The 19,931-nt window shown below is 34.4% G+C and overlaps 1 protein-coding gene across 1 annotated transcript in view; it reads left to right on the top strand.

Moving 5' to 3' along the window:
• The first annotated feature begins 428 nt into the window (after positions 1 to 428).
• Positions 429 to 19,931, top strand: part of CDKL5 (cyclin dependent kinase like 5) — a 115,123-nt gene continuing 95,620 nt past the window's right edge. Inside the window, exons 1-2 of the mRNA XM_069463973.1 lie at positions 429 to 492; positions 2,969 to 3,003. Of these exons, the coding sequence (XP_069320074.1) occupies positions 429 to 492; positions 2,969 to 3,003 (99 nt within the window). The remainder of the gene's footprint in view (positions 493 to 2,968; positions 3,004 to 19,931) is intronic.

Genomic DNA, 19,931 nt, shown 5'->3' with positions numbered 1-19,931 from the left:
TGAAGAGAGTAGGTAGTTAAAATACTGTTTTCAAAACCTGTGATTAACTCCTTTGCCCTGATCCCCTTCAATGTGGTTATGTTATTCATTTCAAATATGGTGGGGTTCATTTGTTTGTTTGTATTCATTCCGTTTTGGATTTTCCCCTCCTATTGCATATAAAAGTTTAACATGGACTTAAAAGAATTATACAGAAACATAAGATAGGTTATTAGAGTATTGCAGTATAAAACTTACGGCTTTTAATTGTGTTTGTTCTTTCAGGGAGTCATTTAATACTTCACTATTAGAGCAAATATGTGAAAGTTCCTGCCAAACAGTGAGAATTTCTTCCTTTGGACATTTTTTGTTCTACTTCACAACTTGCTCAGAAGTCCCTTTGTTGGTGCCATGTTCTGTGGCTTGCATCAAAAGAGGAGTTTGTCTTCATGAAGATTCCTAACATTGGTAATGTGATGAATAAATTTGAGATCCTTGGGGTTGTAGGTGAAGGTAAGTTGGAATTTCTTCATTCCTTGAAATCTACATTTATACCTACTACCAAAAAAGGTACTAATTCAGATTCTGTTAATTTAACATATATCAATTCAGATGTGTATCTAAGAGTAAAATACTAAAAATTACTCTGAAACTATTTGAGTCTTACTCTTCAATAAAAAATTAATAACATTTAAAAACCCTTTAAAATTTAGTAAATCAAGATTTCTTAATACTGCCTTCATTTCATTCTTTGTATTAGGAATCATGGTTTCTTTAGTCTACTTTTTTTTTCTTAGATTTTATTTTTATATCTGGCTTATTTTGAATAACTTAAAATTTATTTGAATATGTTAAATTTTACTTAATACGTGATAAATGAATAAATAATTTCTATTTCTTTGTAAACAACAAGCCACATTTTATAAATTCCGAGGTACACAATTTGGACACATTTTAACATTTCTAAAACTCAGGGTGTATCTTATAATCATTAGCAGGTCACGGTTTAATTGGCAGCACTTTTTCTTTCCTAATAGTACATAAAATAATGCTTACAACCAATGATGTAATTGACTTGATAAAATATGGTAATTCATTTTTCATAAGCTGACTTCTAGAAAAATTGTCATTTCTTCCTGATTTTTCCTGCTTAGTAATTTTTACTCCTGACTTAAAATTAACTTTTCAGAAATTTTGATAAATGATTCTGTTAACAGGGATAAATGATTATAATTATGGTTTCTTAGCATTTATATCTTTAAAGCAAATGTTACAAAAATTTCATATTTCAGAATTTTCAAATAAATTTTGAATTTCTAAAGTTTTAAATATTTACTTATGTGAACAGCAAAGCTGTTTAAGATTTTAATATTAAGTTCATAAATAATAAATAAAAAATTAGAGAGTTTAATCATTAGGTGCTTATTTCAAGGTCTGAAGTTGAAACCATATAAAAAGAATGGGTCTTTCTTCCTTCACTAGTCAACTCCTTTTCCATTTCTTCATTGTATAAAATTTTGTAATTTCTTGCCTACTATCTGTTCTGTAATAGCTGCCTTTTAAATTTATTTTTGAAAAGTATTGCAATTAGAGAGTTAGGCAATAAAGCTGCTGACTGGAGAAGGTCGGCTCATAGGGTCTAACAAGATTGAAATGTTCCAGGGCCTAAGTTTTTCTGGATCATAACCTTGTTTTTCTCAGTATACTCATAGATGATCATTTTCTCAGGGATTTGCTCAAAATTACCAGAGTCTCATATATATCAGACTATGTTAGTTTAAGTTGTAATCAGAAGTATCATTGGTACATGTTGTTTTTGTTTTTTTTTTTTTTTTTTGCATTGTAAACTACCTCAGATTTTTTTGGCTAAGAAATGCATACATGTTGTAAGTATATAAAAGTCTGTCAGGCAAACTCTACATTCCTGTAGCCTATACAGTGCATTTTTACCCCATAGAAGAACTGGCACTGGCAGTTAAATGGGGATTGGATGATTGTGGAGTTTTCAGTTAGATGGTTATGATGGTTTTAATGGCTGGTTCCATCCTAATGAGATTCATCCATTCTCCACCAAAGGAAGGGAGACTCATTAGGGTCCTCTAGACTCTGTTGGGGATACATTTCCCAGTTTTGTCTCCCTGAAATCCCCTTCTTGTAGATGCATGCAGGCTTTGCCTATCTGCTAATGTCAATGTTCTTAACGTTTCTATAAAGCTCAGTTACCATGCGTTACGTTTTGATTCTCTTAATTCAATTTTTTACACTATAACTTTAACTTCAGTTTCTTGGGTACCTTGCTGTCGACTCTGTGTTCTGCCTTTAAGGAAGTAGTTTATCACCTAGATAATAGGTTAAATAACCCAAGAGGTAGTGATGAATCTCATTGAAATACACCAAGGACAGTGGGAGTGCTTGAGGCCTGTGCCCTTAAACTGTGTCTTTATGGTGAAAAGGTAGCAACTCCTACTAGTTATTACTTGGAATGCTGAGGCCTGTCCTATTTGCCAGTCAGGAGAGACATTCTAGTATTCTAGAGGAATATTTAAATGTCCCCTAGGACAGATAGCATATTTGATAGGCTCTGCGGTTGAGCTTACAATTGGGATGTCATTAGCTCTTAAGTTCCCTCGAATCTTTTGAGTTAATTTTCATTTATTCTCAAAGTTCTTATGACCAAATCTTGTCTCCACAAATGTGTAGCCTAAATTAAAAAATGTCTCAAGTGAAATTTTAACAAGAAAAACGTTAAAAATATTTGTTGGGGGAAATGATTTGTCTGTGCTCCTGGTTTATAAAAAATGTATAATAAAATATCCATGCTCTATTTGTATGTGGCTCACTATTGCATTATCACCATAGAATATTGTCATTTTAGGAATCATTATTATAACATATACTGATAAACAATGTAAATATAGCAGAAGTTTGATTTCTTCAAGAGCTGTAGTTGGCGTGCATTCCCTTGACTGTTTACTTCTTTTTATTATAGGAGCCTATGGAGTTGTACTTAAATGCAGACACAAGGCAAGTACATGATTTTTAAGAAGAAAATATCTGTATATGTTTAACTGTGTTTCAAAAGTAGTGCAGTGCTCTGTGCATGTGGGTGTATATAGGTTGAGTATCTCTTATCTGAAATGCTTAAGACCACAGGTGTTTTCAATTTCGGAATTTTTTTGATTTTGAAATATTTGCATATTCCAAATTTGCGACCCAAGTCTAAACACAGAATTCATTTGTTTCATGTACACCTTATAGACATAGCCTGAAGGTAATTTTATACAATGTTTTTAATAATTTTGTGTATAAAACAAAGTTTGTGTTAAATACTTATGTATGGAATTTTCCACTTCTGGCATTGTGTTGGTGCTCAAAAAGTTTTGGATTTTGGAGCATTTCGGATTTCAGATTTTCCAATTAGGGATGCTCAACATCTAATTAAAACTGTCTGGTTATGATGATGATGCTTAATGAAATAGAAGTAATATGTGAAGTCAGAAAAAAGAAACTACTTTTGGATAAGCTTGCATGGTTAAGTAGTCCTTAGCTCTTTGCAATCACATGCTATTTTTTTCAAATAACCTGTGCCATGCACCTCATAATGACGTTTAGGTCAATATCAGGCAGCATATACACTGGTGGTCCCATAGGATCATAATATGGCATTTTTCTTGTACCTTTTCTGTGTTTAGATACATTTAGACACACAAATACCATTGTGTTACAGTTGCCTACAGTATTCAGTATGGTAATATACTGTACAGATTTATGGCCTAGGTGTGTAATAGGCTATACTATCTAGGTTTGTGTAAGTATACTTTATGATGTTTGCACAATGACAAAATTGCCTAATGATGCATTTCTGAGAACATATCCCATTTAAGTGATACATGACTGTGTATGTGAAAAGCTGCTTAATGAGAAAACAGAAAAGGTGGTAGAATGGGAAGAAGAAAGCAAGGTAGTGACAGATTTATGTTTAAGTACCTATAAGCAAAGAGTTTTTTCAGTATTTTTCATGTAGACCCAGTAACTTAGATTGCTGGATGGATTTGAATCCAGATTCTAAAGGGTAGTGGATAGGTGATTGGTTATGAATTAGGGCTTGGGATAGTGGTGCATGATTATGATTACTGGCTGTAGTTGATCACCCTTGAACAGCAATAGAATCTTATTATAGATTATTTATGATAATAATCACAAATTATTCAGGGAAATTATCTGAAGTTTCCATAGCTGCTGTTCATTGTTGAGCATGTTTGGAGGTTAACTTTAAGAAGGCAAGTGTTGAAACTGTTAACCATTTCAAACATTAGGTTAAATATTTTTCTATTATGGCATACCTAGTCTGGTATAATATTTGGCCTCATTATTTTGCATATAATTTGTTAAGACCAAGGTTTTAAGTTTTTTTGTGATTTTCATAGTGATGTTATTTATCTCTGAGATGAGCTTAGCAATTTAACAAAAAACATTTAAATTCTTGAATTTATTTATCATGTATCAATAGTAATATATGTGTGTATATATGGATGTGTGTGTATATACATATAGGTAAATAAAGATATTTTTATGTTTACTTTTCCTTTTCTATTGTATAAAATATTGCTTACCTTTTGTACTTAAGGCTTTATGACAGTTAATATTTTTGTGTTTTAGATCACAAATCTCTTACTTTAATACAATGGCTCTTCTATTCTTGAAATTGGATATTTAAATTATTTTATGTTGATAATAGTTATCTGAAGATCCCTGTGCCAGTAAATCCTTTAAAATGGTTTGAATACTATTGGTTCTTGATTAAGGATGATTAAGAATTTAAAACAATAAATTAAATGGAATCAAAATAAATTTAGTACCTTGAACACCTCGTTAAGAAATATTACTGCAGTTCAAAATTAAATGGAAAACTCCATAATGAAAGGCTATGCTTTTGATGAGATGCTTTTAATTATATTTCTGAAGCTTAAAAAAAAAATTCCTGGGTAGATATTACTTGGGGGAAATAGGCTGTTAGTTTCCAAGTTAAATTTGACTGCTTTATGAACATAATCCCTCCTTTTATACTATGGCTTTGCTTATACAGCATAGCAAATGGAAGCTTCGGTTCTTAACCCTAATCTTGGGTTTTAAAACCCAAGGATTTCTGAGACATATACATATCTCATATATGTACATATATCTGATACATAATGTATCATGCAAATAGTCTAAATGTTTTCTCCCAGTCTTTGTCATACTTTGACCTTTGATCCTTTTCCCTATACTTTCTTCTGACTTTAAATTTTCCTTCTGCCTGTCATGTAAAAACAAAGTTTATTAGTCAAATATATTGTTTTAATCTTTCTATTTACTCATTTGTTAAACTATGGTTGTTGCACATACCTGGTTCTAATAACACACACTGTTAATGCCAGCAAGATGGGCCCAGAGTGAAAGTGGATGAGAATGGGCATCTCTGCTTTTGGGAAACCCACTCTGAATGTGAACTCTGATTCCTGGTGGCTATGTGTAGAGCACTTGGGGTTACAGGGATGAATAAACCATAGTTTTCTTGCCCTTGTATGGCTTACAGTGTGTCTGAAGAGATAGAATAGATACTTAAAAAAAAAAAAAAAACCCGAAAACCTGTGCAGTTGCTACAAATGAGATTGCATCTAAAAATTTTTTCTTTTTGCTGCCCTTCGCTAAATGAGGGACTCAGACCAGCTCTCCAAGTATTGCTGGTTTCTCCTTTCTTGCATCTAAAAAAAAAAATCACTGGATAGGAAATTTAAAGCATAAATTAGTGCCTATCTCAGAATAATATAAAACTCTTTTTAGAATCTGCAGCTGTTTAGTCATTAGACTTGTTATAGTATATCTTTTTCTCAGCTAAAATCAGACCTTCAAATCTATTCCTCAATATCCAAAAATAGAGAATTTGATGCTTCTGATGAGATCTATGCTTTAGGATCAAACAAATGGATTACTATGAAACTCATATTTAAAAATGTATATAATTCTCCCTGTTGTACTCATCGTATGTTAAAAAAAAAAAAACCCGTGCCAATATATTTTGCGTACCTTTAAAAATTTAGTGAACTGTTTATAAAAATGTGTAAATCAGGTCTGAGTGATTATTTATGCATAAATTGGGTATCTTATTGAAAAGGTTGGTTGTGCATGTATATATAATTAAATAATTCTTAGCATATTGTTTATTTGAGGAAGTATCAAAGTCATTGTTTTAATCTGTGCACTGTTGCAGTAATTTAGAGTCATGTTTATAAATAGATATATTTTGTCTTTTGTGAACACAGTATGATGTTGGGCTAATCCAGGCCAAAGACCGTACTTTTTAATTTACTGAAATGAATGCTGCCAAATTAAAAAAGAAAAATACAGCTTGTACTTTTTTTTTTTTTTGACAACTTCTGTTTATTGTTATATGTACACATTGGCATGTGTATGAAAACTCTTAGCAAAGACTGTTAAGCTTCTTTTTATGATTCCTTATGACTACTCACATTTGAAAGATGTTCTGGTTTGGACCTTTACCCTGCAGATATGCATTGTTGATTATCTCTTTATTTGCATGTCTGTTTTGAAGTTCCCGTGAGAGGGGAGGCATATTTTACCACATGCTTCTCTTAGCAGAAGCCTAAAAAGGTCATGCTCACAATAAGTAGGGAGAATTGAATGGGGTTGAAATAGGGGAGATTAGAACTTGAAGAAAGAGGTTATGCAGCCTAATAGAGGTTGGAACGCAATGCTCATTGAGCCTAGGACAGGGAAGTGCTGATTCATGTAGTTCCTTTCCTGTGGCTGTGGTTGATTCATGAGACGTTTTTGTTTGTTTGTTTTGAAGTAGTAGATGACGTATGCTTTTGAGGTAGCTAATTGTACAAAGCCATAAACAATCCACTATTGGAGTATAGCCTATAAGTGTTAAATAATAATGTTGACTTAAACTAGAGAACTGAAAATGAAGGATGCAGTAAAGAGTTGTTGCAGAGTAGCAGTGACTCAGTCCCTGCAGAGGGATGGAAGATGATCTCAAGGATTTGCATGTGATAAACTGGAAAAGCATTGGTCATCATTTATCTGACTGGAAAACTTATAAAGGCAATACAAGTGTGTGGGGGGGAAATAATGAGTTTGGCTTTAATAATAAAGAATAAAAATGGCAGCAGAATATAAAACTTGGTACTAATAAATACCACATATTGAGTATGTACCGTATATATGCTAGACACTCTATTAGATGTGTTAATCTCCACAACTCTACTCTTATCCCCATTTTACAGATGAGTAGACTGAGTCACAGAGGGGCTGTATAATAGGGCCAAGATCATGTGGCTAATAAGTGGTAGAACTAGGCTTTGACTCCAGAAATAGCTGACTTGAACATGAGATGGAACTGTGCCTTTCAAGAAGTAGTACAGAGCAGAGTGAAGGGGATGTTTAAAATTGTGAGACTGAAAGGAGGTAGGCAGACCTCCTGCAAGCAAGGGAGAAAGATTTTTAAAGATGGCATTTGCTAACAGTGTAAAAATCCATAAAAAGATCCATGATGATAAGAATTGAGGGGTGAGCAAATCCATTTCCTTTAACAATGTCATTTGATAAGTCTGTGATCCCTAACCTAACCCCTGGGCCAGGGACCAGTACCATGCTGTTAGGAACTGGACCACATAGCAGGAGGTGAGCTGCAGGCCAGCAAGCAAAGCTTCATGTTTATTTACAGCTGCTCCCCATCCCTCACGTCACTGCGTAAGCTCTGCCCCCAGTCACATCAGCGGCAGCATTAGATTCTCATAGGAGCTTGAACCGTACTGTAAACTACACACACGAGGGATCTAGGTTTTGCCCTCCTTATGAGAATCTAATGCCAGATGATCTGAGGTGGAGCTGAGGTGGTGTTGCTAGCACTGGGGAGTGGCTGCAAATATGGATTATCATTAGCAGAGAGGTTTGACTGCACAATAATCGTAATGCGCTTGAATCATCCTGAACCCCCTCTTGCCCCTGTCCATGGAAAAATTGTCTTCCATGAAATGGTCCCTGGTGCCAAAAAGGTTGGGGACTGCTGTGATAAGTGAAATGGTACATTGAATGCCAGATTGCAAGAGGTTAAAAAGAGGGTAGAGAAAATCTGGATTGTGCCATTTTTCTCTTTTGCAAGTTGAGAGATTGAGAGTATTAGAAAGAGTGGACTAGAATAAATATTCACTAGTCAGGAATTACCCATATTTCCTCCTATTAAAAGGCGTTTTTGGCTGTCTGTTATTACTTAACTGTGACAGTTTATCTTTTGCTATAAGGCTTCATTTTTAGCAAGAATTATACATTTTGAATTAGTGATTCCTTGTTTCTTTTTCAGATTAATTTTGTCTTTCCACCAAATTGCTGAATGAGGATTTGTGGTTATTATTTTTTTTAATCAAACTATTTTAAGAAGATACTTGAGGAAATGTCAATGAACCATCAGCAATTTAACAGATTGTTTATATTGATTTGGGGCATATATTTGCCTTGGGCAAATGGCTGCCATCTAAAACAAACTTTTGTTGTTTTAGGTTTTTTTCACATTAAATAAAACATTTTTCTTTTTAGTTTTAGGTTTTACATGTGAATTGAATTTTTAAAACAAAAATTAAAGAGATAAGTCAACAATGAGATTGAATATATGGGAGTACTTATATTATTTAATTCCTCATTACTTTCCTCCTTATAAAAATAAGATGAAGGTTCTTGTATTTTATGTGCAAAATTTCTAGCATTGAAAAAAATTATAGAGAGGCTTGGGGTTTTTAATAAAGATTGTAAGAAACTGGAAACAATTTCAGTATTAATTGATTATTTCAGCACAATCTTTTCTTAGGTAATTTTCTTTCTTTTTTCTTTTTCTTTCTTTCTTTCTTTCTTTCTTTTTTTTTTTTTTTTTGAGACAGAGTCTCACTCTGTTGCCTGGGCTAGAATGCTGTGGTGTCAGCCTAGCTCACAGCAACCTCAAACTCCTGCTGGGCTCAAGCAATCATTTTGCCTCAGCCTTCTGAGTAGCTGGGACTACAGGCATGCATCACCATGCCCGGCTTATTTTTTCTATATATTTTTAGTTATCCAGTTAATTTCTTTCTTTCTTTTCTTTTTTCTTTTTCTTCTTCTTTTTTTTTTTTTTTTTGGAGAGACGAGGTCTCACTCTTGCTCAGGCTGGTCTCGAACTCCTGAACTCAAACGATCCTCCCGCCTCAGCTTCCCAGAATGCTAGGATTACAGGCGTGAGCCACCGCACCCGACCAGTAATTTTCTTTTAAATGACATTAATTTACTGCAGGTATGGAGATTAATGAGATGCCAATGTTAAACTGGACTTCAGTTCAGGAATCATTAATGGGGAAAAAAAGAATCAGTCTCTTATAGAGGCACTCATATAGATCCATTACTTCTGTGTGACTTCTGCTCTTGATTTGGTTTTTGTTGTTGATCCAATTAATTGTAGAACAGTCTCTGGAACACTGAAAAAGTCTCACCAAATTCTACTATTTTGTACTATAATATTTTATATTTCAGATTCTGCTATACTGGTGATAGAGCTAAAACTACCCATGTTTCGGTTGTCTTTTTATCAATAAAAGGAATAATGGCTCTAATATTAGAATTAGCCCCAGTACTAGCTCTGTCTACACAGAAGACTACTTCATCCTTTTTACAGTCATTTAGTTCCTAAATCATCATTTTCCCCTCTCATTTAGAGGATGAGTTAGCTGGAATGCTTCTCCAGTTTACCACATTAAAATCATTGGGATCATCTTTGATCCCTCCAAAAGGGACACAGTTCCTGCTACTTTGCAACAGTTCTCTACTGCATCCTTTGTTTTTAGTCCTCTAATTTAAGTCAGTGTTATTATTTATTGAACACTTATAGGTTGACTTTAAAGTCTCTTTTATGCTAATCATAAAAACATAATTAGTTCAAAGAAGAAACATTTTCTGCACCTTAAGATGAGTAATTTCATTAGTCTGATAAATGTGCTTAAGTGATTTATACCAGCTCCTTAATGCCACTTTTCTTCAAAACTTCAGGAGCAAAAATGAATGTGGATCATTTTTTTTACACAGGCCTGAAATATATATTCACCAATTAACAGATACTTACATACTTTCAAGTAGTTAAGCATAACTCTATCAATTGTTGAAACCAGTGACTAGAAAGTAGTGCATGATGATCTATTCCTATATAAAAAGTAATCCAGCCCTGATATACTATATAGTTAGCAACTATAGTTCACATTATACAATGCTTTTGAGTTTTAATGTTTCTTAATTTACGAGTTTCTTTCATATATTAAAACATTTTAATTTTAAAAATCAGCAATTTTTTTTCCTACCTCCTGTACTTAACACACTGTGTTCTAGGCATGGCATTATAAAGTGAAATTCAACCAAATGTCTGCTTAAGAAAAATCTATTGAATGCCTACAAAATATCAGGCACGTAGCTAGGCGTTGGTTCTACAAAAACAGTAAGATGTAATTCTTTTTTTTTTTTTTTTTTTTTTTGAGACAGAGTCTCACTCTGTTGCCCAGGCTAGAGTGAGTGCCGTGGCGTCAGCCTAGCTCACAGCAACCTCAAACTCCTGAGCTCAAGCGATCCTCCTGTCTCAGCCTCCCGAGTAGCTGGGACTACAGGCATGCGCCACCATGCCCGGCTAATTTTTTTCTATATATATTTTTAGCTGTCCATATAATTTCTTTCTATTTTTAGTAGAGATGGGGTCTCGCTCTTGCTCAGGCTGGTCTCGAACTCCTGAGCTGAAACGATCCGCCCACCTCGGCCTCCCAGAGTGCTAGGATTACAGGCGTGAGCCACCGCGCCCGGCCAAGATGTAATTCTTTTGAGGAATTTAGTCTAGCATCGATAAATTAGCAAATATGAAGTCATGTTTTCTATTGTCAGGAAGCTTAAAGTATAGTTTGGAAGAGGTAAATGTGAGAGAAGATGGTAGTTGAAATGATAGTATGAAACCTTTCCCTTTCTTTTTTCAATAAATTCTCCATTGAAGCCTCCATTGTACTCGTGTCAATAATAAAGGGGGGCGGAGCATTTTCCAGAGCCCCACAAGAGGACTACCGCCAAGATGGGAATAGAATTAGGGAGTAACACTATTAGCTGATGACTGACTGAATGAGAATAGGATAGTGAGAACCTCTGTTTACCTGTGAGTGTCAGAGCACCCAGAATCCTTGGTGTAGTAATGATGAATTATAGAACCTTCCTCAGAAGGCACAGTTGAAACTTGATCCATGAGGCCCAGGTCATTGCCTTTAAGCCCACTGTGTTAGGATGAACAGGAGAACCATTGTCAGCACAGTGTATGTTTGGAGTTGGCAAACTACTGTCTATGGGCTAAATCTGGCCCTCTACCTATTTTATAAATAAAGTTTTGTTGGAACACAGCCACACTCATTCATTTACATATTTTCTATGGATGCTTTTTTAATACAGTGACAGAGGTGAATAGTTGTGATAAAGACTATATGACCCACAAAGCCTAAAATATTTGGTTATCAGGCCTTCTATAGAAAAAGTTAGCTAACTTCTGATGTTGAGCATGCCCTAACTAGGAGAATATGGTGGAAATAGCATAGTGGCCTCAGTGAACCAACCATCTCAATTTCTAGTTGTCTCTGCTCTTGGAGCCTGAGGAGTAAGGTTAATAAGATAAGGAATTTCCACTGAAAATTCCTTTTCCCTTCATCTGGACTTGGGTAAATCCTTTGAATGGCTGGGTAGGAAGTTTTATATTGGTTACCTCTTTAATACATCAGCTGTCATAACAGAGAAGTGGAATTTGTTAGGGACTGGGTATACAGAGACACAATCTATTTACTCGATGTCCCATCACTGGCTCGAATCTTTCTGCCCAAAGAAGAAAATAGTCTTCGTTGAGACTATGAAAAAATTCTTCAGTTGAAGAGAAACACATTCTCACAATATGGAGAGTAAAAGTTTTTGGAGAAAAAATTTGAAATATCTTCCTAATATGATTCAAGTGGGTATAAATGAGGAGTTAAGAAGAAATAGTAACTTTTGTTTTAAATGTCTCTTGTCTTGCAGGCATTGTGCTAGCTGCTTTATTTTCATCTTTCTTTGAATCCTCATAATAACCACAAAAGTTAGAAGGAATCATCCTCCTTTTACATGGGGGAAACTGAGGCTCAAATAGGTTAATTTCCTGAAGGCTATACAAGTTAGTAGATGAGATGGTAGAGCCAGGAATTAAGCCACATTTTAGGCACGTCTTTTTTTAATTGAGGTAAAATTCACATAACGTAAAATTAGCCACTTTAAAGTGTATAATTCAGTGGCATTGACTACATTCATATGTGCAACCACTACCTTTTTCAATTTCCAAAATGTTTTCATCACTCCAAAAGAAAGCCTGTACTTAAGTATTCCCTCCCCATTTTTCTCTCCCCCTCCCCTTGGCAACCACTACTCTGTTTTCTGTGTCTATGGATTTACCTAGTCTAGATATTTCATATAAATAGAATCATACAACATGTGACCTTTTGGTTTGGCTTTCTTCACTTAGTATAATGTTTTTGAGGTTCATCCATGTTGTGGTACTTCATTCCATTTTATGCCTGAATGATACTCTTTTGTATTGTATGGATATATTAAATACCTCCTTTTGTTTACTTGGTCATCAGTGGATGGATGTTTCCACCTTTTGGCTGGTATGAATAGTTCTGCTATGAAGCATTCACATACAAGTGTTGAGTCCCTGTTTTCTAGTGGAAATGCTAGGTCATATGATAATTCTTTGTTTAACTTTTTGAGGAATTGCTTAAGCTGTTTTCCACAGTGGCTGCACCACTTTATATTCCCACCAGCAGTGTGTGAGATTTCCATTTTCTCTACATCCTCAGCGACGCTTGTTTCCTTATGATTTTTTTTTTATTGTAGCCATGTTAATGGATGTAGCGTGATATTTCATTGTGGATTTTGATTTGCATTTCCCCAATTATTAGTGATGTTGAGCATCTTTTCATGTGCCTGTTGGCAATTTGTAAATCTTCTTTGGAGAAATGTCTATTCAAGTCTATTGCCCATTTTTAAATTGAGTTGTCTTTTTTGTTGAGTTGTAAGAGTTCTTCATATAGCCTGAATACAAGTTCCTTATCAGATATATGGTTCACAAATATTTTCTCTCATTTTGTAGGTTGTCTTTTCACTTTCTTAATATTGTCCTTTGATGTACAAAAGTTTTTAATTTTGATGAAGTCCAATTTATTTTTCCCTTTATTGCTTGTGTTTTCGAAACCATTGCTAAATCCAAGCTCATGAAGATGACACCCATGTTTTTTTCCTGACATTATAGTAGTATAGTTTTAGCTGTTAGTTTATTAGGTCATTGATCCATTTTGAGTAAATGCTTGTATAATTTTTATATACGGTATGAGGTAGAGGTCCAACTTCATTCTTTTGCATGTGGATATCCAGTTGTCCCACCACCATTTGTTGAAGAGACTGTTTTTTCTCCATTTACTGGTGTTAGCACCCTTGTTGAAAATCAGTTGGCCTGAGATGTGTGGGTTTATTTATGGAGTGTCAGTTTATTCCATTGGGTGATGTGCCTGTCTTTGTGCCAGTACTTGGCTGTTTTGATTACCGTAGATTTGTGGTAAGTTTTGAAATTGGTAAGTATGAGTCTTCCAAATTTGTTCTTTTTCAATACTATTTTGGCTATTGAGGGCCCTTGCAATTCCATATGAATTTGAGGATTGGTTTTTCCATTTCTGGCAGGAAAAAGCCATTGAAATTTGGTAGAGATTGCATTGAATCTGAATCTGTAGATTGCTTTGGGTATTGTCATCTTAACTATAAATTCTTCTAGTCTGTGAACACAAGAACTTTACATTTGTTTAAGTCTTTTTAAACTTCTTATAGCAATGTTTTGTAGTTTTTGGCATACTCGCCTTTCACCTCTGTGGTTAAATTTATTCCTAGGTATTTTATTCATTTGGATGCTATTGCAAATGAAATTGATCTCTTAATTTCCTTTTTGGATTATTTATTGCTAGTGTATAGATATACTACTGATTTTTTTATTGTGCTAAAATATATATAACAAAATTTGCCATTTTAGCTATTTCTAAGTGTAGAATTCATTGGCATTAATTGCATTTGCATTGTTGTGTAACCATCACCACTATCTATTTCCAAAATTTATTACCCCAAAGAAAACTCTGTACCAGTTAATTAATTACTCTCCAATTCTCCCTACCCTCCATACTGTAACTTCTAATCTTTCTATGATTTTGCCTATTCTGGATATTTGATATAACTGGAATATTATAATTGTCCTTTTGTGTCTGGCTTCTTTTACTTAGCATGATGTTTTTAAGGATCATCTATGTTATAGCATGTATCATAACTTCATTCCTTTATATGGCTGAATAATATTCCGTTGTATATATACACCACATTTTATTCATTCATTTGTTGGTGGACACTTGGGTTGTTTCCACCTTTGGCTATTGTCAATAATGCTGCTATGAACATTCACATACAAGTATCTGAGTTCTTGTTTTCAATTCTTTTGTATATATACTTAGGAGAAGAATTGCTCAGTCAGATGATAATTACATGTTTAATATTTTGGGGCCTACTATTTTTTGTGTTTTGACCTTGTATCCTGCAACTTTGCTGAATTTATTAGCTCTAATAGGGTTTTTTTGTGTGGATTCTTTAGAATTTTCTATACATAAACTATCTGTGAATAGGAATAGTTTTATTTATTCATTTCCAAGTTGAAGACATTTAATTTCTTTTTCTTGCCTAATTGCTCTAGCTAGAACTTCCAATACAGTGTTGAATAGAAGTGGGTGAAAGTGAGCATCCTGGTCTTGTTCCGTCTATTACCATTGAGTATGCATGATGTTAGCTGTGGGTTTTTCATAAATGCCGTTTATCAGGTTGAGGAAATCGCCTTCTAATTTTTGTCTCCTCCTCTGCCATGGATATGGTTTGTTGGGGAAGGTAGGTGGGCAGTTTAAAATGCACAGCTTTCTCTTATCACAAAGCAGCTTCCTCTTTCACCAAGCCTTTCCCTGGTTGTTGTAAGTTTTTGAGTAGTTGCAGAGTTCTAGAAAAGATTTTGACACTTTTTGCCAGCTCATTAATTGTTTCTGTAGAGGGACGGCATTTTTGCCTGCTGTATCTGTCAGTTACTAAAAGAGAGTATTGAAGTCACCACCTATAATGGTTGGTTTGTTTATTTCTCTTTGCAGTTGTACCACTATTTTTCATCACGTATTTTAATGCTCTCTAGTTTGGTACATACATATTAAGGATTGTTAGGTCTTCTTGGAGAATTTATCATTTTGTAATGCCCCCCTTTATCCCTCATGATTTATCTTGTTCTAAAATCTGCTTTGTCTAAAATTAATACAGCCACTCCAGCTTCCTTTTGATTAGTGTTAATGTGGCATACCCTTTTCCATCCCTTTCCTTTTAACCTCTCTGTGTCTTTATAGTTAAAGTGATTTTTTTTTTTTTTTTTAAGCCAGGCATGGTGACTCATACCTGTAATCTCAGCACTTTGGGAGACTGAGGTGGGAGGATCACTTAAGGCCAGGAGTTCAAGACCAACCTGGGCAACAAAGCAAGACCCCATCTCTACAAAAAAATTTAAAAATTAGCTGGGCATGGTGCTGCACACCTGTAGCCCTAGCTACTCAGGATGCTGAGATAGGAGGATGACTTGAGCCCAAGAGTTCAAGGCTGCAGTGACCCATCATCGCACCACTGCAATTCAGCCTGGGCAACAGAGTGAGACCCTGTCGCTTTAAAAAATAAATAAATAAATAAATAATTTTTTTAATCCACTTTGATAGTCTCTTTTAATTGGTTTCTTAGGCCATTCGCACTTAAAGTGATTATTAATGTAATTGGATTAATAGGAACCATGTTTGTAACTTTTTCTTTTCTATTTGTTTACTTTTTAAAATTTTAAACACTCCCCTCTTTTTCTGCCTTCTCTGGTTTTAACTGACCATTTTATATGATTCCATTTTCTCTCCTGTTTTAGATTGTCCATTATACTTATTTTAAAAAATGTTCTTAGTTGCTCCAGAATTTGCAATGTACATTTACAATTTATCTAAGTCCACTTTCAGATAACTCCATGCTGCTTCATGGGTAGTACAGGTACCTTTTACTAGAATTTTTCAATTTTTCCTTCCCATCCCTTGTAACATTGCTATTATTCATTTCATTAATCTGTATGCTATAATCAGTGAATAAATTGTTACAATTATTACTTTTAACAGTTATCTATCATCTAAGAATAGGAAAGATAGATTTTATTTTACTTTCATTTATTCCTTCTCTGATGCTCTTCCTTTCTTTGTAGAGATCCTGGTTTCTTACCTATATCATTTCCCTTCTGTCTGAAGAACTCTTTTAAACATTTTTAAAGGACAGGTCTACTGGTAACAGATTCACTCAGTTTCTGTTTATTTGAGAAACTCTCCTTCAGTTTTGAAGGATAATTTCCCTGAATAACTTCTAGGTAGATGTTTTTTTCTTTCAACATTTTATAAATATTTCACTCTACTCTCTTGCTTATATGGTTTCTGACAAGAAGTCAGATGTAATTCTTATCCTTGTTCCTTATAGATAAGGTGTTTTTTTCGCCTCTGGCTTCTTTCACGATTTTCTCTTTGTGTTTGGTTTTCTGTAGTTTGAACATGATGTGCTTAGGTGTAGATCTTTTGGTATTTATTCTGCTTGGTGTTCTCTGAGCTTCCAGGTTGTGTAATTTGGTGCCATTAATTTTGAAAGATTCTCTGCCATTCTTTCAAATATTTCTTCTCCTTTGTCTCATTTTTCTCCTTCTGGTGTTCCAATTATACATGTGTTATACCTTTTGTAAGTTTCCCATCCTCGGATATTCTGTTCTGCCTTTTAAAATTGTTTTTTCTCTTTTCATTTCAGTTTGGAAAATTTGTATTGACATATTTTAAGCTCACCAATTCTTTCCTCAGTAATGTCCAGTCTACTGATGAGTTCATTAAAGGCATTCTTCATTTTTGTTACAGCAATTTTTATTTCTAGCATTTTTTAAAATTCTTCCTTAGAGTTGTATATGCTTATATTGCCTGTCATCTGCTTTTTCAATTAGAACCCTTAACATTTATCACGGTTATTTTAAATTCCCTATCTGATAATACCAAATCTGTGCTATATCTGAGTTTGATTCTGATGATTACTTTGTTCAGAATGTATTTTTTCTTGCCTTTTAGCATGCCTTGTAATTTTTTTTTAAGCCGATACAATGTATTGGGTACTAGGAACTGACCTAAATAGGCCTTTAGGGTAAGGTTTTATGTTAATCTGGCTAGGAGCTAGGCCATGTTTAATGTTTGTTGTAGGTATAGGTGCCAGAGGCTTCAGTTTCCTCTCCTGTCTTTGTTATTTTGTTTATTTTTCCTACCCTGTTGTCTTTGAGTTTCCCTAAGAATTTTTTTTAAAGTAGTCTGTGTCTTGCAACTCTTTCTGCTGTAATCCACTGTTACTGTATTAGAGCCCTGTTCACATGGTAGAAGGGTATGGGTCCTTCTGGGAAAGTGTCCTTTAATCTCAATCTTTTGTTGGGCCTGAGTCTGGCTACAACTTTCCTAAGTGTTTCTTAGTGCCCCTCCCCACCACACCCCCTCCTGTTAGGTAAAACAGGAAGGCTGGAATGGCTATAGTTGGCTAATTTTCTTTCTCCCAGGACACATAAGGCTCTGGTAAATTTTCTCTTGGAGTGTTGGCCTTCATTAGGAAGAACATTCTGGGCTTATTTCAAAACTGTTACTTTTCTATTGAGCATATTTCAAAATGGTTTCTCTCTCTCTCTCTCTTTCTCTCTCTCTCTCTCTCTCCCCAAAAGGAGATTTTTATTGGATCTTACCTCTGAGAGTATTTCAAGATGGTTACTTTTCCTCTCCTCTTACCCAAAAGGGGAAGAGATTTTTCTTGGATCTTCATAGTCAGAACCTGGAGAAATTCCTGGAGGTAAAGCCACAAGAGTACAGAGGGCATCCTAAGATTGGGTCCCTAGGAGTTCTCATTCACAAGCTAGTCTCACTTAGCCTTTGTCAAAATCATCATTTAAATTTTCTTACTAGTATATGACTCCAGTGCTTCCTGCTCCAGGTAAGCTGGTCTTGGATGTGATTCTCTGTATTTGCCTGTCTTTTTAGATTTCAGGAGATCAATTTGCCCTGTGACCTCAGTTCACTGATTAGTCTAAGAAAAGTTGCTGGTTTTTAATTTGTTAGGGTTTTTTCTTGTAAGGACAGGAGTGATGGTATCCAAGCACTGTATGTGTTGGAGCTGAAGCTGGAAGTCCTATGTTTGTATTTTAAAATTGGAAATATCTAGTTTTAAAATAATGTTCAACAAGAGGTTTTTAACTTTCCTATGAACCATTTGTTTAGCTGAGATGACTCATTCTCTGTTATTTTCATCCCCTTGAATTTCAGATCTCCATTTTCATATGCTTAGTAAGAACTTTTTCAGAACAAAATATTTGGAAAATTTAAGAACTTCATGTAGTTCTTGCAAATTTCTAATAACTTTATCATAAATTAACTAGATTTTACTGATTTTCTTTTTTCCCTTCATAACATTGTTTTTTGTTTTATCAGATACCTTCTATAAATCATGCTGAAGTATTTCTAGGGATTCTTTTCTTCACTTACTGTTTTGCTCCACTTGTTTCTGAAGAAGTAACTCAATTTTATAAGGCACTTTGAAATTTCTCGAGACTAAGTACTGTTTGAATTTGAAAAACTAATGAGAATAAACGCAATACTCTTACGCTGCCAGTGGTTTATTTTCAATTAACCTCGGAGTATGTATAAACTATAGATCCTGGTGACTTTAGCTTAATAAGATTACTTTCAGAATCTGTGAAATAGAGGACAGTTTAGCTAAAATGTGTTATTTAAGCAACTGAGAACATACTTTGTGTACTTTAAAGGCTTATAATGTGATTACTTGCTAAGAATTTGCATTTTGGGAGACTTTAGTTGTTATCTTTGGATAACAGTTGTAACCAACCTCGGATGACTGATTGAGACATTGTAAATTTTATTAACCTTGCCCTTTTTGTAAGGGTTCATTTTAAGTTTTATTTTCCTCACTGAATTTACCTCATGAGGACTAGCTATTAAACCAAGAAACAAATTAGCTGTATGATATTTAAGATTGCTTATTAGTTGGCAAACTCATATCATGTTTATTTTAAGAAATATTTTTCTCTCAGTTTTTGCAGTTTAAAATGAATATTGATGTTTGGGAATTAAAGATTTTTTTTGAAGAGGGAGAATTAAAATGTTAAACATTATGAATATAATTTTAATATAGTAATAAAATGTTTTGCTGTATTGAAAGGATTTGGTTGAAAATAATTATTTTTTGCTATGTAATATCAATCGTGGCCCATTTTTAAGGTAAGACGTATTTGTCTAGCATGCTCTGAATTAGAGGCAGAAACCTTTCACCATGCTTTTGCTTAGAGACCTTTCTTACTTAGGAATAAGGGCTATTGGGAAGGAATGGATGAAGACTAGCAGGTCTTCAGTAGTGGCATGGTTGAGTTATGCACCATGCCTTCCACCCTCCTCAGCAGATTAGTGAATGCTATCACTGTTGCTTCTCCTGAAAATGTTTTTTTAAAAAACTCTTCATGCATTATAACAATATGCTAGAAGAAACCCACAAGAATGAACAGTGTATCAGTAATTGAGTTTTAACAAAAAAACTTCCATGTGCTGATGATTCAACTGAAGAATAGAGGGTCTACATTCAATAAATAAATATTTAGATTGAGATCCCAGTTGGCAAGGACCTGACTGCCAATTCCCAGATAATGAGGGAGCAACAACTGCTTTTTTTGTTCTGATGTT

Source organism: Eulemur rufifrons, chromosome 30 (assembly GCF_041146395.1).
Source record: "Eulemur rufifrons isolate Redbay chromosome 30, OSU_ERuf_1, whole genome shotgun sequence".
NCBI lineage: Eukaryota > Metazoa > Chordata > Mammalia > Primates > Lemuridae > Eulemur > Eulemur rufifrons.
Note: the sequence above shows the minus strand (reverse complement) of the source record. Positions and strands in the feature narration are given on the sequence as shown.